Below are 26,237 nucleotides of genomic sequence, written 5' to 3'. Positions count from 1 at the left end.
AAGGAAAGAAAAGAAAATCATACATTCTCTCAACTTTAAAACACTAGTGTAAAAAACAAAGGCCTGCATATTTCAAATAACTAGGTCATATTTGACACTTTAAATGGCATTTTCCCCTCGAGTCCTGGTTATTTTCTGACTCTGGTAACTTGTTGTTCCACACTCTCACGTTCAGTAATGAATGAGCGTTTAGCCTGTTTTGAGTCACAAACTTTTAACTAGGCACTAGAATTTGTCGGAAAAAAAGAAAATGGTTGTTCTATACAGTAAATGTTTATTTAGTAGTTCTCTGAGCTGTGTCTTGAATATCAGACTGTTTGTTTTTGTTCTGCAGGGAGAGTCTGGATGGAGGACGGTTAGCTGTACAAGTAGAAGACAAAGTGGTGAGGGTCCGAAATGTGAAGGTAGGTCCATTTTTGTTTAAATATTAGTTCATACATAATATTTATGATTATTTGTGAACTATTTAGTGGAATCTTTTAGCTTAGGGTGCCAGAGAGTACCTTTTTTTTTAATTGCACTAGAAATGGTCAGTTGTTGACATTGCTGTAAGAGTTCAAAGAGGAGGCGGTGTCCGGGTTAGATGGCTACTTGCAGTATCTCAGCAACAGGAAGTTTATAGTGAAAATGATTCTCTTCCTGCTGGATTACTCACTTGTTTATTTATTCCATGTATGAAAAGCATAAACCTATTTGATTATAGAAGCAACATGCTATTATCGCCTTCCTCTTTACACATGAAACCCCAAACACCTAAACAAGTAGCACACTTACCTTACACTTTCGAAAATCACTTACCATCAATCACTTTCTAAAAGCACAGAGAGCTTCAAAACCTGATTGGTGGGATGTTCTCTGCTTCTGGACCAAATAGTGTGGTGATGGCTACAGGGACTACAGGCCAAAAAATATATATATTAAAATATATAAGTACTGTCAATCGATTTAAAATAAAGTTATCTAATTAATCGCACATTTCTTATGAAATTCCACCTTAACATTAACATTTTTAAATCTAATTTTGTATTGCAATAATTTCACGTTCAATCTTGTTTGTTTAATGACAATTTTTTTATGACTGAAGGTATCACTGATACCACAATTGCTGATGTCTCTAGGAAATTTTTATTTTTTTCCTAATATTTAACCATTGGCTATAGCCATTCAACATTACATTTAAGTTAACTTAAAACAATCTTCACATAAACCCATTATAATAAATGTCATATTTACCTGTGCTCTTTTGCAAGTAGAAAATATACAGAAATTGAATCAAGTTTTTAAACACTGAATTCTAAATTAAAAATAGATAAATTCTTAAAGCTACAAAAGTAATTTCTTTTCTCTTTTGTTCTTTGATTAACACACATCACAGCAGCCAGGTTAGGTTATTAGGCTGCTATTACTTCAAGAGCTGCCGCTGCTGCTGCTGAACATGATGAAGCTTGTAGTTTCATTTGCGCTTTTAATATGAAATGATACCGGTTACAGCGCGACACTGTTTTGTGCGTGCAATTGAATAGCATGTATTTGATGTTGTAGTAAAGATGTTCTGCATCTAAATAAACGCAATTGTTGTCAAGAAAAAGAGACCGGAGCAGCAATTGTGAGTGAGAGTAAATACTTTTACTTTGTTACAAAGGAAAATCTATTTCAAGTGACTATATCTGAAATGGCTTTTAATGTAACTGTGTGTCTCAAATGTATAGACACATTCTTACTTCTGAAGCAGGAAATACTCCCTTGCAGTCAGCACTTGATTAATAGATTAATGAAATGGCAGAAGCCACATCTGGTCACCTGCTGTGAGCATGTGAGCAAGATTAAGACTTACTTTCCATCAGTTTTTTTTTTTTTTTAAAGAAAGTAAGATGGTTTTCAAGGGAATAGATGGGCTGCCATGAAGACAAGTGTGGAAGGAAGACAATAAAAACTGCAGGAAACACATTTTCACATTGTATTAATTGTTCATGCTACACTAAGAGGATAAGTGGTCTATGATCAGATCATGGTTCTTTTTGACATTAGTGTCCCGGGGCAGAGAGCGGTCACATTAACTGAGTGATAAATGTCATGAGCCCAGTGTGTCAGTCGACTGAATCCCATTAAGAGTGAAATGAGAATCCAGAGGTCCAAGGAAGTCTGAAAGATGCATTATTATGTCTTTTATCCTTTGTTCACCTAAATGTTGAAATAATCACAATGTTATCAAAGCCATGGCCTAGTTGTTAACACAGATGCTTTGACACATTGTCTGTACTACAGTTTCATGTACAATAGTGTGAAAGTTTAGTACTAAAGTAGTGCATGTTTCCCAGATCAGATTGTTTGTTATAAAATAAAATAAAATCATTCAGATAGTTTAATTGTTCAACCAAAAAATGATGTCATTGTAAACCTGTATAATTTTCTTTCTTCTGTAGAACAAAAAAGAAATTATTTTAAACATTGTCATTAACCAAACAGTTTTAGTGACAAATGGCTTCCATTGAATGGGGAAAAAAATAGCAAAATATCTTTCCATTCAGTGTTATTTTAGTGTTTTTATATATTATTACAGTTATTATTTCTATTTTGAATGAGCATTATTTTTATATTTTCAGTTTTGTTTTAAGTTGAGTTTGTGCTTTTGTCATTTTTTTTAATTTATCTTTTAAATATTTTTCTTTAAAAGTTTTACTTATCATTTTAGTGCCCAACATTTCAGATTTTCTCTTAAGTTTAACTTAAGTTTCTTCATCTAATATTCATATTTTAATTTGTCTTAATGAAAATGATTTTCAGTAGTTAACTAAAGCCCCTTTCACAAAAGTTGGTTGAGAAGGGTCTGGCTGCAGACTTGCACTTGCACTCTCAGACACTTGTGCTTCCGCTAGTGACGTCACTTGCTGTATTTTTTTTTTTTTTCATTTTGTTCTATTTATTGATAACTTTTAGTTTGAATCTCTCAACATTTTACAACAGAAGACGTCACTTGCAGTCAACACAAATCGTGCATGTTATAAAATATAGTACTTGTAATAATGTAATCCTGTTTCATATTGTTTCAGGAAACCAGGCCATGTGGAGCCATATTATCAGATCTGGTTTTGTGTATTAGTATTGAGTCTAAATATAACGGTGCTAAGTGCAATGTTGGGGCTCATTAGTAAAGCTGTGGGCCATATTGTGAGGTCATTAAGTCAGCTGCAGGATTGCAATTGTGTGAATAATTACACACCAGAACTGCAAATGTAATGTTATCTGGGTGACAGGTTGGCAATGCCCGGGCATGTTTCTGCATGCTCCTCCAAATGCACATGCTGTGCTGTGAAGATCTGTTTGACTGGACGAATAATGAGCAGAGATATACACAATCTCTGTTTGCTGAGTTCTTGGAAATAACTTGATGCTGACGGGTCGGTGCACGACGTGGTTATGCTCGGATGCTTAAGTCATTTGTCTCCCAGCCTAACTACTTCCTATTAATGCTGCTTTTGAGTCCACTAAAGAGTATCCCAGGCATAAGCTACAGGCACACAGCCTTGCTTCTTGGCATCAGTGTACTGTAACATTATTAGTGGAAAAATTGAGCACATAAAGGGCTGGTCTCCCAGTAACCGAATAAATGAGCTAAATAGATTTTCAATAGAAAATCACTTTTCTCAAAGTCTAATGTAGTTTGTGAAAGCATTTAATGAGAAAGAATCATAATGAAGGGTTATCAGCTGCTACAAGTGTTGTATAGGAAAATCAGTATAATCAGTATAACATTTGGTTGGGCGGATAACTAAGTATGTGAAATGTCTTCAATTATTTCAACAAAGAACATGATATCACTGGCGCCAGTTAGTAGTTGTGTGACGTAATATGATTTATGTTTTAGTGACGTTGTTAACACTACCGCTCATATTTGAGGATTTAATCCAGCCACTAACCCTGAACATGAAAGTCCAGAATTTAACTTAAGAATGAGACCTTAGATAGTGTGTTGAGAAGAGCTGCACTATTGCTATTTAGCGTCCACATAGCAGCAAGCAACCTTTTAGAAATTCATTAAAAAGATGGGTGTGAATCCCAGAGGGATTGTGAACCACATAGTTGGAGAGGAGTGCTTAAGCAAGTTAGCGAGTGCTACCATCTGTGCTGCCAAGTCCGCTGTTGTCATATTTAGGCACTGGAATGCAAATTTACCAGGGGAACCCCGAATGAAAGCGTAAAGTTTACACCCCAGAACGAGATTTTTAAAGGGGGACCACCCTCGAAACACTGTTGGTCTAGTTTTAAGTAGGATTTGGGATGGTTTTGTTGTGACAACCTGGCAACCCTAGCATGCACCTATACATAATACAATAATATAGTGCTCCAATCAGTTCTTAAAAAAAAGAAAAAAAAAATTAACACTTATGCAAGCGAATCATGCCCACAGCTAAAGTTTAGCTGCTAAAATGTAAACACTACAGTTTGAAAAATATGAATAATACCAAAATATGTCTACTGTAATGTCTGTAGAACGACAGATAAAAGACGCTTCGTGTCTTAACCTTTGATTATAATGGAGAACAGCTGTATCACATGAGCACCAGCCTTTTACTCCCTGCATTAACCTTACAACTACATAAACGGCACTTTCACAATGATTATAAAGTCTGTCCACTACATTACCTTATTTATTATTAAACGAAGTAATTAGAACAATGCCAGAAATAGTGGGTTCATAGTGAATTATCAGAACTACTTCAGTAAGACAGTAATATCATACATATCAAATACATTACATATTAAGAGACACACATACACACAAACAAAAAAACTAAAAACTAGATATTTTGAGCACTCAATTAAAAAATGTACATAACATATCGATTGTTCTTACAGGTTGTGGTTGAGAGATGCTTGTTGGTCCATATAAAGAAGATAAGAAGCCAATGAACATAAAAGGCAAGATTAGAGAAGCAGTCCTTAATAAAAATATGAGCACAACAAAAGGTTTGCATTGTATTGCTGTGATATGGAACACAGCATCTTCTCGACACAGAGAGAGTTCGTATTTTTTGGGCAGGCAGTGATTATGCTAATGTGTTACCCAGTGAAGTATACAAGTAACAGGTGGAAGATTAGAAAATGTAACAACTCGTTAAGGCGATTCTGAGTTGACTCTTTCTTTTGAGAAAAAAATCTCTTTATTTGTCATGCACATTTTTGATTAAAAATTTAGCAGACTGTTTACATTGAAGAATAGCTACCGTACAATCCGCAATAGAGATAATTTTAGAAAACCCATATGACCTGCTCTTTAAAAAAAAATCAAGCTCACCATAGACAAGTAAACAGTCAATGCTACGTACACTGTATAAAGTAATCAAACGTACAGTATAAAAACACTGCATATTCTTCACTGTGTAAATTAAGTATATATTTCTTTTTATAAAAGTTACAAAATAATTTAGTCAAGAGGAGTGAAAGATCTGTTTTCTCTTTTGTCTGATTAACATGAATGACAGACATCAAGAAGTTTAGACTGCTGTCACTTTAAGAGCTGCCCAGATCCATTACTGTTCCATTACTCTTCCTCAACTGTTTGCTTTCACTTAAGACCTACTGTGTTTATATCACTGATCTACAAACCCCATTCCAAAAAAGTTGGGACACTGTACAAATTGTGAGTAAAAAAGGAATGGAATAATTTACAAATCTCATAAACTTATATTTTATTCACAATAGAATATAGATAACATAGCATATGTTGAAAGTGAGACATTTTTGAAATGTCATGCCAAATATTGGCTCATTTTGGATTTCATGAGAGCTACACATTCCAAAAAAGTTGAGACCGGTAGCAATAAGAGGCCGGAAAAGTTAAATGTACATATAAGGAACAGCTGGAGGACCAATTTGCACGTTATTAGGTCAATTGGCAACATGATTGAGTATAAAAATAGCCTCTTAGAGTGGCAGTGTCTCTCAGAAGTCAAGAAGGGCGGAGGATCACCAATTCCCCCAAAAATAGTGGCGAAAAATAGTGGCACAATATCAGAAAGGAGATTCTCAGAGAAAAATTGCAAAGAGTTTAAAGTTACCTTCACCTAAAGTGCATAATATCATCCAAAGACTCAGAGAATCTGGAACAATCCCTGTGCGTTAGGGTCAAGGACAGAAAACCTTACTGGATGCCCGTGATCTTCGGGCCCTTAGACGGCACTGCATCACATACAGGAATGCTACTGTAATAGAAATCTCAACATGGTCTCAGGAATACTTCCAGAAAACATTGTCGGTGAACACAATCCACCATGCCATTCACCGTTGCCGGCTCAAAACTATAGGTCAAAAAATAAGATATCTAAACATGATCCAGAAGCGCAGGCATTTTCTCTGGGCCAAGGCTCATTTAAAATGGACTGTGGCAAAGTGGAAAACTGTTCTGCGGTCAGACAAATCAAAATTGAAAGTTCTTTTTGGAAAACTGGGACGCCATGTCATCCGGTCTAAAGAGGACAAGGACAATCCAAGTTGTTATCAGCGCTCAATTCAGAAGCCTGCATCTCTGATGGTATGGGGTTGCATGAATGTGTGTGGCATTAGCAAAATCTCTACTGGATACTGGTATATCGCCCACCCCTACCTGGGGGAACCCATGATTGAACAAAACATCTGGATATAAAACAAAACAACAGAGTACCAAAATAGTGAAGTAGTCTTCTGATTCCATGTTTATTATTTACATCAACAATCTGACATTAATTTGATTTCGATTAATTTGAAATAAATTAATTAACAGAAGTTATTACACTACATCCAGTGTGATGGTGGTTGTGATACATGTGGTTAGTTTATAATGTAGTTAATTAAATTATATGCATTATATTAGTCAAAGCAAACCACAGAATGACGCTATGGCAAGGAAGATCTCAGGAAGTGTAAGAAAAAAATTTATAGTTTATTTAGCAAACTGTCTTCCATTTATCTCCATTTTTTTCCCAATGTAGTTGGAGGGGCGTTTAGACGGGCGATCAGATGTCTTGCCTGACTCCAGGGAGAAGTTTATGGAGTTTGGGTTTGATTTCTGCTACTGGTCCGTGGATCCATCGGCTCCCAACTATGCGTCACAAGAGGAGGTGAGCTTCCACTCTCATGCATGTTTACTGTATCTGCACTGATGTTGATGTCACTGATGAGCTTGTGTATCTCCTGTGTCCTGGGTGGAGGCTGGTGCGTGACAATCAGAGCACTGCAGGATGATAGTGTAATCAACACCTTTGACCCACCAGGAAAAAGTCTGAGGAAATATTATCTCTAATCAAAACACTGCTCAGAGCAGAAGATATTTACATAATCTCTGTGAAGAGAGTCTGGCCACCCTACATAGCCTGACATTTAGTTTATTTTAACCTATATGTGGGTGTGCAAAGTTGGCTGGACCATTAAGGTCAGAAACATACTCTTTAAGTGCGCACATGTAGTTGAGAAGCATTTCCCTGTGTTAAATAAGCTGGCATCACTTCAGTTTACCGGTGTTCATTCAGCTCTTCAGCTTCATCACACGCAGCTTGTGCACAACAGCAATACACAGCATTAATAACTATAATTGGGAATGTCATTATAAAGAGAATATTACCGTAATAAAGAAAGTTGTGAATTAATTGGGATTATTTGCCGTGTTTCAGTGCACTCAGAGTGTGTCCACGCCGTCGCCATATCTGACTATTCGGGTTGTAGCCCGAGTGCATTGCAATATTGGAAATAGTCTACTTCTGTTTTAAACCGTGAAGGCGAGCCAGTGGATATCATACAAGCAACGTGCAAACTTTGTGCAAGTCAAACTTATGCCTGTGAAATTCTTTCACTGTGATAGTGAAAGTAAAATCTGACAGTGCTTTTGGCATCTGACGACGCATGTTTAGAAAGCCATGTAAAATTAATGTAAGTTCAACTTTTTAAAAACATATCTCGAGACTTTATGGTGGGTTTTTGTTCCCCATCCCACTGCATCTCATGTTCTTGTGGTCTCAGGAGAGAAGCCAAACGCTTTTCTTCAACCGAACTGAAGTCACGCCCTGGTGTTCCCTTCAGAGTGTCTTTGTCCACACTGTATGAAAGAGTGAGCTGTGATGGCCCATGCACAGAGGATGGCCTTGTCTCCACAACACTTTTCTTTCTCTTCTCTCACTTCCTCTCTTTCAATTTTGCCCAGTCAGAGCTTTACGGCAGAAGCCCAGAGCTTGCATTCCTTGGGCGGCCTGTTGCAAAGTCTGGTCCGAGAGAAAGAAACTGACCTCTTTCTGGAGTCCTGTTGGACGGAGTCCCATCTAAACTCCAGACCGTCTCATCATCATGGGTGCACTGTGATCAACCTCACAGTGTGTCAAATCTTCTGCTTTATGATTTGATGTCCCAAAAAGCACCTTGTGAGCATGATTTTTTAATACAAATAGTGTACTAGCTTACAGAATTGTTCCGTCATTTAGTTTAAAGTCCACATGAAATAATAATTGACTGCTGGCGTTTATGCATGCTATCAAATCAAGTATGGCATACTTCAAAAGGTGTGTAGCTGTCTACAAAAGTCTTCATGCCAAATTTGAAGTGTACTTTAAGCCGTAGTGTACATTACTAGTCTTGTGATGATCAGTTCATCCATGAAAGTTCATTTACAGGTCTTTATAAACTTAAATCAAAATCTGAAACTTCCCTTCTGTATTGATGTTTCTTCTCTGCTGACATCAGTTTGACGCTCTAGACAAACATCCTTGAACTATTTCCCTCAAAAACAAAAAAAACAACTACGCCGGTTCCCTCAGAAACATGTCACAAGTGAAGTAAGTCTTTCATTTCACACAGACTCTAATTTTGTAACAACATTAATAGCTGATGCAAAGTTACCACAGTTTTAGTGTAGTACCAATAACTCTAGAAACTGGGATTTTAAATGAAACTTTGGTTTTTGAATGTAAATATTTGCAAGAGTAAGATACCACATTACAGACAGGATAAATGCTTTTCTCTGTTCAGCTCGCTTGCATATATATTTTTAAGTTAAATATCATTCATTTAATATTAAGTTTGAATCGTTTTATCCAATTTAGTTTAATTGGTTTTTAGTGAAAAGTCTTGTGAAGTCGCACATGTTGCTCCTTAATTGGATCTTCCTGTAAACTGCTGTTCTCTGTGACTGCAAGCAACAGAATGAGACTGGAGCCTCTCCTTCCTGTGGGGTCTCTAGAGATGCCTCAGTGGAGGGGAAGCCAGCCGTGCTCCTTCTCTCCAACTTCTCCCCCACTGTTTCCCTTTAGAAGCCAGCTGCCACTCCCTGCTCTTCTCTCTGTGCATGTGGGAATATACTTTCTGGGTTTTTTTTGTGACTAAAAGTTTGGTGGTTGTCTTTAGAGGAGCATGTCTATCTGTATATGTCCATGTGTGAAGAGAAAGCAGAGGGCTGAGAGCAGGATGGAGAGGCTGATCAGGCCTCGGAGCAGAATAGATAAAGATGGGTAATGGAAGCCAGCTGTTGTGAAGGCAAGGCTGAATCACATCCTGAATGCATTACTGGGTATTGGATTAAACGGCATCTAAACCATAGGTAATACTTTAAGTGCACACTTTTATAACAAAAGAACCATTTTTTAAATTATTCTCTTGAGTTATTTCTTTTTAAGGAACTAGTTGAACCAGTGCACCAAATTGGTTGTTGATTGAATGAATATGAGCTTGTTGTTGATTGTAGGAAAGGGGAAGGGTTTATGCAGACTAAATGATTGGAAGGTCCAGCTAAAAAATAAAATAAAATAAATAAAAACATAATTTCTCACAATGAAATCAAGTTAGAAAATATGTAAAGTGGATTTCTTTTTCGTGCAGATTTTTAAGCAAAATGTAAGTGCACTCTGGTTGTAAAAATAAATAGTTTCAAAGGGATAGTTTTTTTTAATGCAATAAAAATATTTAACGCAAGGACAGGGCTATAGGGTTGGCCACCCCACTTACAATTGCTGGTTCCGTATCTCTTTCTCTTGACAAGAAGTGCATTTATGTAATCACAGAACGTCTTTAGGACCACATCAAACGGGAGACGGTTCAGACATGTGCTTCAAATTCACTTCAGCATCAGGCGCGAGTGCGAAAGCGGTGCTGTGCTTGGAGCGTGTGCCGCCACGTGCTGTAGCCTGCATCATTTCATATCAAAGCATGAAATAAACTATGTGCATGCAATGCTGTGGTCAGTTAAGTCATGAAGATAGCAAAAAGGCGATTAACCCTCTGAGGTCTAAGGGTATTTTTTGGGGCCTGCAGAAGTTTTGTCATGCCCTGACATTTGTGCTTTTTTCAGTTTCTTATAAATATCTAAAAGTCTAATCTCACTGTAATCAGCACAAAATGAGCTATAATAATATGTGAGTAGCATGTATGTACATGATTGTGTTTTTGATTTTAAAAAATTTCATTACTCATTACATCATTACTCCAGTCACATAATCCTTCAGAAATCCTTTTAATAATCTGATTTTCTTCAAAAAAAAAAAAAAAAAAAAATTATTATTATTATTATTATTATTATTAATGTTGAAAATTGCTGAGATTATTTTTTCAGGGGATAAATTGAAAGAACAGCAATGTTTGTTACATTTGTTACAGTTACATTTATTGGTTACATTTATATTATTTATATCAAGCTTTTGAATGGTATAGTATTGTATATTGTTATTGAAACTTCATAATGTTCACTTCATTATACATTTAGTCAGGAATTATAGTTTGGAAAAAGTCTAACTAGTAAAATGTTTACATGTTATGTGAAAACCAGTACAAGTATATATATATACCCAGCACTGTCTTCCTCATCTTACACACCTGATTCAAATAGTCAGCTCATTAATAGAGATTTGAAGACCTGAAGTGGTCAGAAAAGGTAAAGAGAATTGAGAGAAAATACGATGTGTCTCAGATGCGCGTTATGTTCAGCAGCGGCAGCTCTTAAAGAAATAGCAGCCAAAAAAAAAATACAAATAACCAGCTGCTGTGATGTCTGTTCATCAAAGGAAAAAAGAGAAAATCAATAACTGTTTTAGCTTGAAGGATTCATCTATATTTGATTTCGAATTTAGTGTTTGATAACTTCAATTTCAGTTTTGTAGGCTATATTTTTGCTGAAGGGCACAGGTACATTTGTTATAATGGGTTTATGTGAAGATTGTTTTAACTTAAATTAGAAGTAATTTTTTAAAGTCTAATAGATGTTAAAATTGATAGCTCTCGATCATACTGTAATGTTGAATGGCTAGTCAATGCTTAAATATTAGGTGGAAAAACAATTTAGCACTTGTTTTAGTAGACATCAGTAGTACTGGTATCTGTGATACTGGCCTTTAGTCATAAAAATAGATGCCATTAGACAAATCTTAAAAATATACTGTCTTTATGTTGTTCGTACATCAATTTGAAGGTTTAATGTGAAATTATTGCAATATAAAAGTATTTTTGAAATCTTTTATGTTAGGAGGGACTTATCGAAATTAATTTTCAATAAAAAAATGGGTATGGGTGAATAATTAGTACTTTTTTTTAAATCGATTGACAGCAATAATTAAGATATTTTTTATTAAATCCGAGAGCTCTCTGACTCTCTCTGCGTTCTCAACTGAAATGTTTCCAGACCCAGAAACATAGTAAGGACATCGATAAAATATTCCTTACTACTTTTTGTGTGCAAAGAAAACCAAAATAAAGACTTTATTCAACAATTATCCTCCCCCAAATCACATCTCTGGACCTCTGCACGTAAACAACATATGCGCGTGATGCTGCTGATGTAGAACACGCATGCACTGCGCCTCGTTTACATTCAGACGAAAGCAATGATACTCTTGAAAATGGTGGGGTACGTCATTTGGAAGAGTAGAATTGTTGAATAAAGTCATTACTTTTGTTTTCTGTGTCCACAAAAAGTATTCTCGTAGCTTCATCAGATTATGGTTGAACCACTGATGTCACATAGACTATTTTATCGATGTCCTTACTGCCTTTCTGGGCCTGGAAACATTTCAGTTGTATTCCTACCTATGGAGGGTCAGAGATCTTTCAGATTTAATCAAAAAATATCTTAATTTGTGTTCCAAAGATGAACAAAGGTCTTACAGGTTTGGAACGACATGAGTGAGAGTAATTAATGACAGAATTTTCATTCTTGAATTGCTTGTGTTTCTTTTTAACCATTTGTGAAATTAACTTGCATTTTCTGATGTTTCAAAGCCATTTTTCTTTACAATTATAAAAAAAATCCATGTCTAGGCATTCACATAATTTTTTACTATTTCAAAAGTTATTATTTGCAGAGCTTCATATTAAAAGCACACGCATTTTTTTCATGAAATGTGCCCCTTAAATCTCTTCTATTTCAGTTTGAGTTGATTTGATTTTCTCAGGTTTTCACAGCTTGACAGTTTTTGAGTGAGTTGAGATATGACATTAAACAAAAGATGAGTGTAAAGTAGAGGAAGGTGAAGGGCACTGGGGTCTCTTTCAGCTGCAGCTCCGCTCTTGCCAGCAGCACAGCTGCTTCAGTAAATAATTTTTCACAGACAGATTGTGCTGAGAGGATGTCATCGGTCCAGAGCTGGAGCACAATGCTGGTTTTCTTTTCCAAGTGAAGTCAGCTTTGTGTTTTTACCCTCCTTCTTTCTCTTTATCACTCACTCACTCTCTCTCTCTCTCCCCCCTCCCTCTTTTTCTTTTGGATACAGTGCATGACTTCATTATGCTCTTGGTATTTCAGGGTTTCTGTGTCAGTGGCGTGAAGAAAATCCCCACAAACATCTTTACACACAGACTGACCATGTAAAATCCATTTTTTCAATGACGCAGAAATGAACATGTGTCTTTTGAACTTTATATTCATCAAAGACTCCTGAAAGGATAAATGTTAATAAGTTAATAACTTTTTTTAAAGTTACTTGAGCATATACAGATTTGAGCACCAAATCTGCATATTAGAATGAGTTCTGATGGATCACGTGACACTGAGCTTTGCCATCACAGAAGTAAATAACATTACATTTTTTTTTTATTTTTATGTACAGATTCCAAAGTTTTTAGTATATGTACTTCTTCATTACTATGGTGTGGACTTTAAATTCTGCTGCAGGATTTAAGTCATTTGCCCTAAAAAGACCAGCTGCGATACGGGCCGCTTTCATTAGACTGGGAAGAGGAGATTGGGGGGAAAACTCCACTGGATTTGTGTCCTTTTTTATCCTGTAGTTTAGCCTCCTATTGGCTCATTGGCTAATTGCAGCAACAGTTTTGGAATTCCTGCTGAAACTCCAGTCCAGTCTCACTCACTCTCTTTCTTTAGCTCATTTGTTTTCTGTAGGCCGTCTCTATGTAGCCCTCAGAATCCCCTGACCTCTTTCCCTCCCCTTGCAAATTTGACCCACATAATGTCTGTGAAAGTATGACAAACGAGAAGCGAGCTGAACCCCTGCCAATCAGCTCTGTGTCATTCTCTCTCTCCCACAGTCCACCCCACCAGACCTTTAACCCAGCTTTCCCTACAGTCGCATACAGCTATAAAAGGGAATCTCAAAATCATAACATAACTATCACAAAGTCTAGTTTGTATTTATACTAGGATTAGTATTAGTTTGTGTATTTATTAGCAGGTTTGAAGGTCACATACATTATTTGGATCTTCTACTTTGTTCGCAACAATAGCACGGATTTAGTGAGATTGTCTACTCATAAATGAACATTCTGGCATCATTTACTCATTATTTATACTTATGTTGTTCCAAACCTGAATATTCTTTTTTTTCATGGATCAAAAGGAGATAGTCGGCACAATGTCCAAGCTGCTCTTTTACCATAAAATTATAATTTGTAGTTGTCATCAACATCCACTTTCATTGTGTACATTTTGGATTCAGGTTTTTTGTTTTGCATTGTTTTGTTTGCATTGAAAATTGTGATATTTATTTCTTGTATCACTATCATAAAAAAATTGGCGATGGTTATTATATTATTTTTTTTTTGAAAATGCCTCTTACCAAGACTCAAAAATACACTAAAAACAGTAATATAGTGACATATTACTTTTAAAAGTAAACCTTTTGTATTTTAATATATTTTTATATTTTAAAGTATAATTTATTACTGCGATGCAAAGCTGTGATTTCTTTTAAACGGTATGGCATAATTGGTGCTGTCACCTTTTGTATAACGTTTTTTAATACTGACTTTTTGATTCAATTTTTTTATTGATTTTTGTGATACTCTTCGAGTTCCTGCAATATAAACCATGTGTTTCTGTATTTTTGTCCCTGTACTGTATATGCAAGAGAACTGACGTATTGGTCTTTGGTCTGGGACGGCCTTTGCCTTGGATGGGCTTCAGTTGGCACTCCCCATGAGATCTCACAAGAAACAAGGGAGTTTTTCAGAGGTGGCTATTAAGAAAGCCACATTAAAGAGCCTCTCCCCACTGTAGCGCTCCACACACTGATTACAGGTCTTAAGATTTTAAAGTGGATGTATTACGCACTAAAAGTTTATTAATGGAGTTTCTCTCCTTCTTTCATATCCATCCCTCTTTTCTGCTTGAATAATTCATCTTGAAGCACCCTCTCTTTCACTAATTCTTTGACTAAAGCATTTAAACCCTTTAAACGAGAAGCCAAGACTATACCCACGATAGTGTTGTTTGTTATTGAAAGACGTCATCTCCCTTAATTTAGAACGCCTGACTCTTCCTTTCCACTGCCCCACTTTTGGGTTTGCTCCTCCCTAATCGAGCATCTCCTCATAGGGGTCTTTGGGATCATGTTGCCCGAAGCACTAACCTTCTGGACAACTTCCTGTCCAGAATCAACTCTATATTCAGCTTTCCTCATGCATTGTGACCAAAAATCCTGTTGTTTTTGTTTGTGGTATGAGGAGGGAAAAGGAGGAAAGCAAACATCAGATGCTTTTGTCCAAGGTTTCCTTTGGCTGTACACATGCACACATTCATAACTGCATGCACAAACATATAATCATAGAGGGGATTTAATTAAATTATTATTGTCATTATTATGAGGTCCTATTGAGTGGTTTCTGTAAAAACAACAATGTGAATGTGGCGTGTGGCAACTAAAGTGGAAAGAGACTTTTTTTAAAGGTGACATTATGAAAATCTGACTTTTTCTCAATTTAAGTGCTATAATGAGTTCCCGGTGCTTCCACCCAGGCAACATGGAAAACAACAACCCAACCCTTGGCAAGCCTTTCTCTGAAAACCTGTGAAATAAGTGTGTCAGATTTAGCTCCCCCCGTGACTTAAAAAGTGGATATTACTATAATTTTACTGACCATTAATCTGCTCGTTTCCATCCACGTCACCACCATTGTGTTTCGTAAGGGACAACAGCATACCAGTTCTAACGTCATGGCAAAAGTTCAAGCAAAGATTGCTAACTGTTCTGACTTTGGCTGCACAGGTGAGCACAGAACATTATACAAAGTCCCAGCCTCAAAGGAGGCAAGAGAGCAGTGGATTTATTGATTAATTTACTGTTTATTACACTGCTGCCACACAGATCTAATAGAAACATGGAATTTCTTTCCCAGCTGTTTACCGTCACAGACATAACTATGGAAGCCTGTTTTTCCGCCACTGAAAAAAACAAAAAAAAACAAGGTAATTGTGACTTTTTTTCTAAGAATTGTGAGTTCATATCTCGCAATTCTGATGTTTTTCTCAAAAAAGTCAGAATTGTGAGATATAACCTTTTTTTCTCCGAATTGCAAGTTTATATCTCGCAATTTTTACTTCATAACTCTCAATTTTTTTTTTTTTTTACTGTCAATTCTGACCTAATAGCTCACAATTACAAAATTCTGAGATATAAAGTAAGAATTGTGAGATAAAAAAGTAGCAATTACCATGTTTTTTTTTGTGTGTGTATTGGAAACGGACTTCCATTATAACCAACTGTTTTTGTGTGTGTTTTTAACTTTAAGCACAATAAGACATTAAAGAGTTTAGTACTCACAGCTGATTTCTGTGCGTGTGCTTCCTTCCGTTTATCATTACCTTCTCTGAAAACTCCTACTTTTTTGATGCTGCTTCTAATTTTTTTTTTATTGTTTGCAAAAGTGAACAAATTTTGCTTTAAGTGAAGTTAGACAAATTAATTGTTGTGTGCCAGTTCACTACTACCCACCCTAAGCACATTGCTGTTTAAAAAGTTGTTAGCTCAGGCAAGAGTCCAGTGGTTACAAGGAGAGCAAATTAAAAGAACGTGCTGTGACAGTGGAAAAAAAGCATCTTACATGAGCAGAGTTCAGTGGAGAGTGAGTTAAGATGGACTCCTCTAACAAGCTCCCTCACTGATTCTTTCAAGCTGAAGAAGCTCAGGCTAATTAGAGTGAGACAGACAGAAGTGGCTGCTAGATGCTGATCCACTCTCCCTGCAGACAGCATCCCAATTAGCCTCTATTCACACCCTACACCGAGACCACAACAGCCCCAGGACTCTTCTCATCTCAGCCAAATACATACCTGGGTTACAATACCCTGAGAGAGTCTCTTGTTTTGCTGACTCACTGGGTTTTCAATGGACGTGAAGGTCAAATTACTTTCACTCTCCCACACCTGTAGTACACAATAAGACTGTGTTTTATGCATTTAGTGTTTGTAATGCTTTTGAAAGTTCATGAAGATAGACAAAGGTGTGTAAAAAACAATCGTTTGGCAGTTGAGCATTAACCTGTTTTTCCCTTAAGAGCTGGCACGAGGGCAAGGCTGTTTAAAGAATACATTACAGTGCCATTTTTCTGGCCAGTCTTATAGATTTTGATTTGTTTCTCATGTGTTAGCTGTTAAACATTATCACAATGTGTACATGCTTTCTCTCTGAGATCTACAATGGTTCTTTTATTACCAATCTACACAGTTACACTACTATAACAGGGGTTGTTCTCTTACTGTACTTGTCCATGGTGTCAGACAGTTTAACAGGCACATAGTTCACCCCAAAAACCCTTATGTTGCTCCAAACTTGTATGATTTTCTGTGGAATGTAAATGGAGGAATTTAAATAATGTAAAGTTACAATGAATGGGAAATGGGGTTTTAAATCTTTTATAAATAAAATTACCATAAACGTGTCCATGTGTTAAATGTGCAATTCATAATAATCCTCCCTTCCTGTGGCCTGTTAACTGTACCAAGGAAAACACCAGTCAGATTTGTGAATTAATCATTCAGACCAGTTTTGTGAAATTAATAAACAGATTAGGTGAAAAGATTAGTCTAAGTAAAATCTGTTACATATTGTGATTAATGATGACCTAATATTAGTTTTTGAACTATTCAGTTTCCTTTAATTTTCAATTTTAAACTGTTCCCCAGCCCTATTATGAACAGTAGTTATACTGAAGCTTGTCTCTGTAAAATAGTGATGCATCAACATTTTTTACTGAAACCCAAATTAAAGTTTTCATTTAGCCCCAAAAAAGAAACTGATAATAAAGCTTCTGCTTGCTTTTCAGTGTGTTGTGTTCTCAAGTGATAAATGAAACCAGTCGTAATCATATTATTTGACAATAAACCACTTTTCAATATTTCAGCCGAACAAATTTTACATATTGCTACTCTAGCATCATTTTTGGTCACAATGAAGTGTGTCCATACTGCGTGCATAAAAGAGACGCTGACACAGTCAAAATGCAATATTGGAAAAGCTAATTAAACGTTTCTGTTTCGGTCAGTGGTTTCGGCCCACCAAAACTATTTTGGCTAAAAGTTTTTATTTTTTTTATTTGCTGTTTTAGCCGAATATTTTTGGTTGCTGCCATTTTGATGCATCACTACTCTTTAGAATAGTGCTGATTGAGAACTTTGCTCTGACCAGACATGTGCCAAGATGAAGCGTAATATAAAACAAATGCCAGCGTAGTGGAACATTCTTTCAAAGCGATTTCGTTAAGACACAGGGGTTGAATAATTCTGAAGAAAAGTAGACTGAAGGAAGAGAAAGAGGAAAATAATGCAGTACACAGTGGGGATGGTGAGAGAGCAGTAGGTCTCTGTGTTTTCATTTCTCCTCACCTTACAGTGAGAACGGAAGAAGTTTGATCTCCACACACTCTGAGAATCTCAGGCAAACAGACGCAGCACATTCTCTTTGCTCCAAACCTGCACAAACATAACTTTCAGAGAACTGGCTCGCTCTCTTTCTATCGAATAAACACAGATCAACAATCACATTCTGTCAACAAACCCATAGAACAAGAATTTCACCCGTGTGTCAGAACATTAGACTTATTCATAGAGATTACAATTAAAAAAAATGCTTTTCTTTTAAAAATGTGCTTTCTCTTCCTGTAGGTGTTTCAAGACCTTGGTGTGTGTGTCCTGTCTGGAGCTTCAGAGGGGTATAATGTGTGTCTGTTTGCGTATGGACAGACAGGCTCAGGGAAAACTTACACCATGATGGGCACTCCAGTAAGTAAATACTTGTATGAGATAAAGACAATGGTGAAGCATTATTTCAACCTAATGTCTCCTCTTAATCTGTGCAGGACTCCATTGGACTGACACCAAGGATCTGTCAAGTAAGTTACTGGCATTTAAGGGATAGTTCACCCAAAAATTACATTTCTGTCATCATTAGGTTAATGGAAAATTTGAAATGGGTTTTGTTAATTAATTAGAAACGGGTTTTGATTAATACCATTTAATTGAACCATTAAAACACGTTTTAAAATAATTAAAATAGGCAAAAAAGGGAATTCAAATGGAAAAAATGGAATTTGGGGAAAAATCTAGTGAATTTTATAGGGCCCTAGATTACACTGCTGGATTCATATGGATTACTTTTATGATGTCTTTCGAGCTTTTTGAAGCATACATTTTTTGGTTGCATGGACTTTTAATGGAGGAACAGAAATCTTTCAGGTTTCATCAAATATGACTTCATTTGTGCTTTCAAGAGTGAAAATTGTATGGTTTTGGAATGACATGAGGGCGAGTAAATGATTTGATGAATGATAATGGGGTTACCTAATAAGCCTATTTTGTACCCTTTGTTAAAGGGTCTTTTTAGGTCTGGAGTCGAGTCTGCAGATGGACAGAGCTGTAGAGTTGAAATAAGGTGAGAAGGAAACCCTCTGTTTCTTTTTCTTTGACTCTTTCGCAACCGTATCAGCAAGCCAATCCTGAGAATGAAGCAAGAAGTATGCTTGTAAGCAAAAGCATATCACAACCTCATTTTCCCTCTCAGTTTTTTAGAGATCTATAATGAGCGTGTGCGTGATCTGCTGAGAGGGGCGGAGCAGAAGAAGCCAGCACCCCTGAGGGTTCGAGAACACCCAGAGAAGGGGCCTTATGTGCAGGGTGAGTGGTCACAAAAGCAAATGTAAAATACCCTTTATGCTGATTTGTTGTAGAAAGAATTGTGGTGAAGCCAAATTACCTTGTGTAACCAGTACTAATGAAAACATGAGGAAAGCGCTCACTGTTTTATAATGTTTGATTGAATGTTAAGGTATTTTTATTAAAGAGGTAATTGTGTACATAAGTCACTCGTTCCTGAGTGTTTGCATTTGTTACTCAATTCCCACTGCAGCGTGGTCGCTGGAGCCACGCCCACCTGCAGCAACGTCACTCAAGTGGCCACGCCCTTCATTATGCAGAACTTTAAGGCTTAATATAATTTAAACGGATGAGTTAAAAAAAAATTCACCCCCTAACAGTTGTCACGAAGGGCAAAATGAACTATATATACAAAAATCTTTTTTTGTACCAGGCTGTAAACCTGTTTTTGTTCTGCTGTAAAGCTGGGCAGTTTAACATGGGGAGTCTATGGGATATACTCCCTTTTGGAGCCAGCCTCAAGCGGCCAGTCAATGAATTGCAGTTTTAGTCACTTCCTTGATGGCTTCAGGAGAGAGAGCGGGAGGTTGCTGCTTGTCTCTCTCTTTCTCCTTTTTCTTGTCCAACATCCAGTGATTGTGTGTATAAGGAAAAAAGCCCAGTGCAGCAAAGGAAGTGACCTCACTTCCATGTGGCTGCTAGAAGCTCAGGGGCATTGTGTATTGACCAAGATGTGTTTCTCACACATGTAAACACAGTGACCTCAAAAAGTGTTTGCACACTTGAGGCACATAAAATAAATTAATTTTCTTAGCACTGAATACCAAAATATAGATTTTTTATTTATTTGTAACTATTCTGTTAATTCCTGACAGATTAACAACCAGCTGGACAACAAAATTTGTCCAAGTGCTAAAATACGTTGTATTTTAAAACCTAACAACTAAATGTACAGAAATAAGCACACAGCAACTGTGACTAAACTCAGGCCCAATTACACTCTAGAAAATCAATTAATAAAAGTTTTAGCACCCCAGGCCGCTTTACATAATGAAAGATGATCTCCCTCATTTTGTTCCATTTCTATTCTCTGGCAGGAAGAGCGTGTCTGTGACTCAAATCATGGAAAGGATGATGATGCTATTATGCTGTTTATCTTAGGTCTCTCTCAGCATGTAGTGACTGACTACAAACAAGCAGTGGATCTGCTTGAGGAGGGCATCGCTAACCGCATCACAGCCGCTACACATGTCCATGACGCGAGCAGTCGATCTCATGCCATCTTTACCATTCAGTACACACAGGTTTGAATCTCATTCATTACATTTACATTTATGCATTTAGAAGACTGCAACTGAACATCTCTCATCAGTCTTTGGACCCACTTTATATTAAGTGGCCTTAACTACTATGTACTTACATTTTAATTAATAATTTAGTACAATGTACTTATTGTGTACATACATGTTTTTACATTGTACTTACATTAAAAAAAAACGACATGCAATTACATCTGTATTTAATTTCTGTAAATACATTTATAATTACACTGTTGACCCATACTTTACACCTTAACCCACCCTTAAACTTACCCATACCTCCAACCTTCTCCCTAACCTTATCCCTATCCCACCTCAATAGCAGCAAAAGTGTTTTACAATACAATATGAACACAATAAGTACATTGTACTTATGTTTTTATGTAAGTACATAGTAGTTAAGGCCACCTAATATAAAGTGGGACCCAGTCTTTTTATAAATCCCAAACTGCATTAGACTACTTTAGTTGTGTAACTAAATGGCTTCTAGTCACACTAGATATTTCACACATATTTCACTCTAGATTAGATATTTTGCTTTATTATCCATGTGCCAAAAATGTAATGAAATCACCTTTACAATACTGTTTTTGTACAGTTTGGGTTCAGTAGGATAAAACTTTTTAGTACTTTTATTTAGCAAAGATGGATTCAGTTGATCAAAAGTAACATTGAACACTTTGTATGTTATAAAAGATTTCAATTTTTAATAAATGCTGTTCTTTTGAAACTTTTATTCATGCAAAGCAAAACATTTTTTTTTACCTGGATAATAATAATAATAATAAATATTTTCGGGCACTAAATCAGCATATCCATCACAAGAATAAATTACATTTTAAAATGTATTAAAATGGAAACCAGTTATCTTAAATTTTAATAATATTACACAATATTACTGTTGGTAACACTTTATTTTAAGGTCAAATTCTTGCCATTAACTATGTCTTTATTCCTCAGTAATCTCATAATTTGCTGCTTATTAATAGTTAGCAAGGTAGTTGTTAATTTAGGTATTGTGCAGCCAATTAGTTAATAATAGGCATGCTAATAAGCAACTAGTTAATAGTGAGAATTGGTCCCTATACAAAAGTGTTACCTCGCTGTTTTTACTGTAATTTTGATCAAATAAATGCTCTTGATAAGCATAAGATGCTTCTTTCCAAAACACAAAAAATTATCTTACTGACCCCAAACTTTTGAATGCTAATCTTCTTTTATAGGCTATTCTAGAAAATAACCTTCCCTCGGAAATAGTGAGCAAGATCAACTTGGTGGACCTGGCTGGCAGGTTAGTGTTTTAGTTTAAACTTAAACCAAAGTCTCCTAGTTTAAAATCCAGAAAGCTGCATTCACTGACATGAAACAATTATATGTGGCCAGGTTGCCCTCTAGTGGTTGATCACATAATGGTGAACAGTAAAGTGCTAACTTGACTTGAAATATGACTCTTTGTGCTGTGTCAGTGAACGAGCCGACCCTCAATACTGCAGAGACAGAATAACAGAAGGTGCCAACATCAACAAATCTCTTGTCACCCTTGGAATCGTCATCTCTGCTCTTGGTAGGCTCTAGTCTTCTTTATTCTTACTATGCCATCTCATCTTCCTTGCCATGACTTTGCACTTTGTTTTTCTAGCCCAGAACTCTCAGATGTTCAGCAGCAGTCAGAGCATTAACAGTGTGCTCAGTGAGGGTGAAGGGAGCACTGTGGGTAGTCAGTCCAGCTCTCTGTCGGGCAGCGGGCGCAGACAGTGCTTCATTCCCTACAGGGACTCTGTCCTCACATGGCTCCTCAAAGACAGTCTGGGCGGCAACTCCAAAACCATCATGATTGCAAGTAAGCCGGTCAGATTCGAGATTTGCTGCATCAGTTTCAGTGCTAGTGGAACTGATTCTGAGATTCATTTTCCTCCAGCTGTCTCACCATCCAGCAGCAGCTACAATGAGACTCTGAGCACCTTCCGCTATGCAGCTCACGCCAGGAACATCGTCAACAAGCCAAGAGTCAATGAGGTGTGTTCAGATGTCTCCAAATGTCTGTACCCCCATCAGACAGAAAATGATGTTAATGAGACTAAAGTAAAACATTTTGTTTTATCTCAGGATGCCAATGTGAGGTTGATCAGAGAACTGCGAGAGGAAATTGATCGTCTGAAGAGCATGCTGATCAGCTTTGAAATGGTACCAAACATTAAATGCATAGTTCACCCATAATAATGAAAATTCTGTCATTAATTACTCACCCTCATGTCGTTCCAAACCTGTAAGATCTTCGGAACACAAAATAGGATATTTTGGATGCATTCCAAGATCCTTGCTACGTTTCTGAGCCTTGATTGTGTAAGGATCCTCGCTGTCTATGGAGGGTCAGAGAGCTCTCGAAATTCATCAAAAATATCTTAATTTGTGCTCCAAAGATGAACAAATGTCTTGTGTGTTTGGAACAACATGAGAGTGAGTAACAAATGACAGAATTTTATTTTTGAGTGAACTATCCCTTTAACAGCTCAAACAGACTAGGTACAATATACATATTGGGTATCAAGTAATTAGATAAAAAATGAGTTGTATTGACTGAAAAATTGACAAATGAGATTTCAATGTGGGCTAGACTACTTTGCACCATCAACAGTAACAAAACCTAGTCTTGTAGTCCTGTGCTGTTTACTGTTGCAGTTGGTTAGGATTAGGGCTGCCCAAACTTTGTGCTTCCCTTACATACATGGAAAATATATCTATAGTGAAATGTCTACTTTTAAATAAACCAATTCAATAGGAAAACAAATTTTCATTATTATACATTTCATGGTTTATTAAGATAAGCATGCAATTAGCTGACTAATCGCTTAAAATGAACAGCTATTAGTCTATCAGAAAAATCTTTAGTCAAGGACTAATCACTAGTTAGGATTAAAAAGGAATGGACACTTGTCAGGTGCCTGGTTAGGACATGGTGTTACAAAGCCAAAGATTTACATATTCATATTAAACAAAAGTTGTGCAAAAGTGAATGATAATTGTCTTTTCCATCCACAGCAAAGGAATCCCAGTCCATCTCTCAGTGATGAGAGAGAAGGTAGCTTGTCTGATATAGTCCTACAGAATGAACTGAAGGTTAGTCCACCTATCTTTTGTGACATGATAAACTTCCACACTTTTGAACGGTTGTTTAAATTGTAGTGTGGGTCTCCTTAGGATGATTTTGCTTGTTTTCTACAGAAGTCTGTTTTTTTTTCTTTCTTTATCATCATCACTCTTCTGGGGTTTTTGTTTTCTGTTTTTTTTTCCACCGTTAACTTTCCACCTGCTAATTTTCATTCGCTCATGTTTCCTCTGCAGGTGGAGCAGCTGACTAAGGACTGGTCTGACAGTTGGTGTGATAAGCGAGCCCTGTTGGAGCGCTACAGTGTGGACATTAACCAGGACAGAGCAGGAGTTCTCATTCACTCTCTCTTGCCTCACCTCATCGCTCTAGAGCCAGACGTCCTCAGCACAGGGGTCACCATCTACCACCTTCGGGTAGAATTATTCAGCTAGTTATACACAATACATTGCTTTTTCATGTCACATCCTACACACCTTTAGCTAGACTTCTCTCTATAAAATCCTTTGTCCTTTCAGGTCATTTAACCTATGATTCTTTCTCTTTTCCCTCCAATAGATTTCCCCTTCACTTCTCTTCTATCTTTTCTACTCTTGTTCTGTGTGCAAAACTCTTGAGATACCTCTCACAGGAAGGTAAAACAGCTCAGAGTTTTAGTCATGTGGTCCAGACATTCCCTCCTATTCTTTTCACTGTCCTCTTACATACTTTTGTGTGATTGTGCAGGAACATTTTAGTGAGGGTTACTCTGTGTTTGCGTAAATCAGTGCTAAGAGGTTAGTCATGATAGCCCATAAAAGGCTTACGGCTGTGCAATTTCAATTTGGCTAAAGCCACCTGGGAATGATCGTGCACCCATGTGTCCAGGCTTATATAAGCAGGTATTTTATCATTTTATAAACGGCAGACAAATCCTTTGTTTGGCTGTGAGGTGTATAAGGAACAAAACATAAGACATGGAAGAAGAAAATGTTTTATTTTCGACTAAATTCTCTTAATTCTATTAATGTTTGTTTTATTTTGGTGCTACAGGAAGGGGTAACAAGAATCGGGCCTCAGGATGACAATCTGGAAGAGCCTCACATAGGTATCTCATCTCAGTATCTTTAAGAATTATGATTAAACATTTCATAATCAAAAAGCCAATAAAAACATGTTGTTGGGTTGACCTACAAAAACGTGGCATCATTGCAGGACTCTGTACTAGTGTAAATGAGAATTAAAGCATATCGTGATGCGATCACTCAAACCGCTTTCGGAGGTGGTCAGGGACGCACATATACAAAATAGTCTGTTAAAGTCCTGTTTAGCAATATATTTATTTTACGTGAACAGCAGTGATTGACTTGCACCTCAACCCCTCAGTCTTGCCAGAAGGTTCCTCCTGCGAGATTGAGAATAAGAGTGGGGTGGTGACTCTGAAGCCGGTCTCGGGGAACATCTGCAGAGTCAATGAAAGAGAGATCAAGGAGCCCTGCAGACTTGCACAAGGTAAATGAAACGTTCAAAAGACAACAGTTATACCAAATGCATGTAAAGCAAAATCTAAATATACAGAACAAAATAATATATTTACATTAGCAGATACTGGGGGTATCCTTATGTAACATTGTGCATTTCTTTGTTACATGTTTCCCCGAAGGTGCTGTGATTACCTTAGGAGGACTCCATAGGTTCAGGTTCAACCACCCTGCAGAGGCAGCTATTCTGAGGGAGAGAAGACGGGTACGGTCCATTCTTTGTAATGAATGTATCCAGTAAAATGACCTTGAGATTAGATGGCTAAAAGTATTTGCAAAAATAGCTCAGAACATTCAAGTTAGTTCAGGAAAATGGAATAGAATCGATTGTTTGTGAATGTGACTTGAATTGAATATATATATATATTTTTTATTTATGCAGACCAGTGATGTAGGTCAGGTCTACCACTCTGCAGAGCTCAGCTCATCCAGTTCTGACATAAGGTAAATGTTTTGTTTATTCAAGAGCAATACATTATTGAACCATAGATCTATTGTACAAGTTCATGGTGTTTCTAAATGTTGAACTGGTAATGAGGCCTCTGGAGGAACTGTTGTTTATTATAGCCGTTACATGGTGTTGCTTGGTTACTATAAAGACAACAAAAGAAAGGTGGGATGGAAGTAAACTAGTTTGTTTGGTGTGTTATTGTAACTTTCTTTAGATCTTTTGTTTCTAAATTTTCAGAACTAATGGTCATATATGTGGTTGGCTGGTGTGTCAACCTCCAGCGTATGAGTTTTTATCTGTGGTGTGCTCAGGGTTGCAGGAGCAGGTTGTCATGAGAACGGCAATGGGACGGTTCCCAGACAGCAACTAGAGGAGCAGCAGTGGTACATAGAGTGTCTCCGAGAGGAGATTCAGATGGAGCAGAAACGAGCGGAGAAAGATCTGGAAAGAGAGCAGGCACGTCTCCGGCAGCAGCACACTGAGAGTGAGTTGTATTCAAATGCATGTTTGACAT

At 36.9% G+C, this 26,237-nt stretch overlaps 1 protein-coding gene across 1 annotated transcript in view; it reads left to right on the top strand.

Moving 5' to 3' along the window:
- Positions 1-26,237, top strand: part of stard9 (StAR-related lipid transfer (START) domain containing 9) — a 46,649-nt gene that overhangs the window by 3,320 nt on the left and 17,092 nt on the right. The window contains exons 2-20 of the mRNA XM_052580693.1: positions 335-404; positions 6,969-7,097; positions 18,341-18,457; positions 18,535-18,567; positions 19,048-19,106; positions 19,236-19,348; positions 20,489-20,631; positions 21,870-21,937; positions 22,113-22,210; positions 22,286-22,486; positions 22,565-22,662; positions 22,753-22,830; positions 23,686-23,763; positions 23,989-24,168; positions 24,785-24,839; positions 25,118-25,243; positions 25,395-25,477; positions 25,655-25,716; positions 26,035-26,207. Of these exons, the coding sequence (XP_052436653.1) occupies positions 335-404; positions 6,969-7,097; positions 18,341-18,457; positions 18,535-18,567; positions 19,048-19,106; positions 19,236-19,348; positions 20,489-20,631; positions 21,870-21,937; positions 22,113-22,210; positions 22,286-22,486; positions 22,565-22,662; positions 22,753-22,830; positions 23,686-23,763; positions 23,989-24,168; positions 24,785-24,839; positions 25,118-25,243; positions 25,395-25,477; positions 25,655-25,716; positions 26,035-26,207 (1,964 nt within the window). The remainder of the gene's footprint in view (positions 1-334; positions 405-6,968; positions 7,098-18,340; positions 18,458-18,534; positions 18,568-19,047; positions 19,107-19,235; positions 19,349-20,488; positions 20,632-21,869; positions 21,938-22,112; positions 22,211-22,285; positions 22,487-22,564; positions 22,663-22,752; positions 22,831-23,685; positions 23,764-23,988; positions 24,169-24,784; positions 24,840-25,117; positions 25,244-25,394; positions 25,478-25,654; positions 25,717-26,034; positions 26,208-26,237) is intronic.

Source organism: Carassius gibelio, chromosome B17 (assembly GCF_023724105.1).
Source record: "Carassius gibelio isolate Cgi1373 ecotype wild population from Czech Republic chromosome B17, carGib1.2-hapl.c, whole genome shotgun sequence".
Taxonomy (NCBI): domain Eukaryota; kingdom Metazoa; phylum Chordata; class Actinopteri; order Cypriniformes; family Cyprinidae; genus Carassius; species Carassius gibelio.
This window is presented reverse-complemented; position numbering and strand designations above follow the sequence as displayed.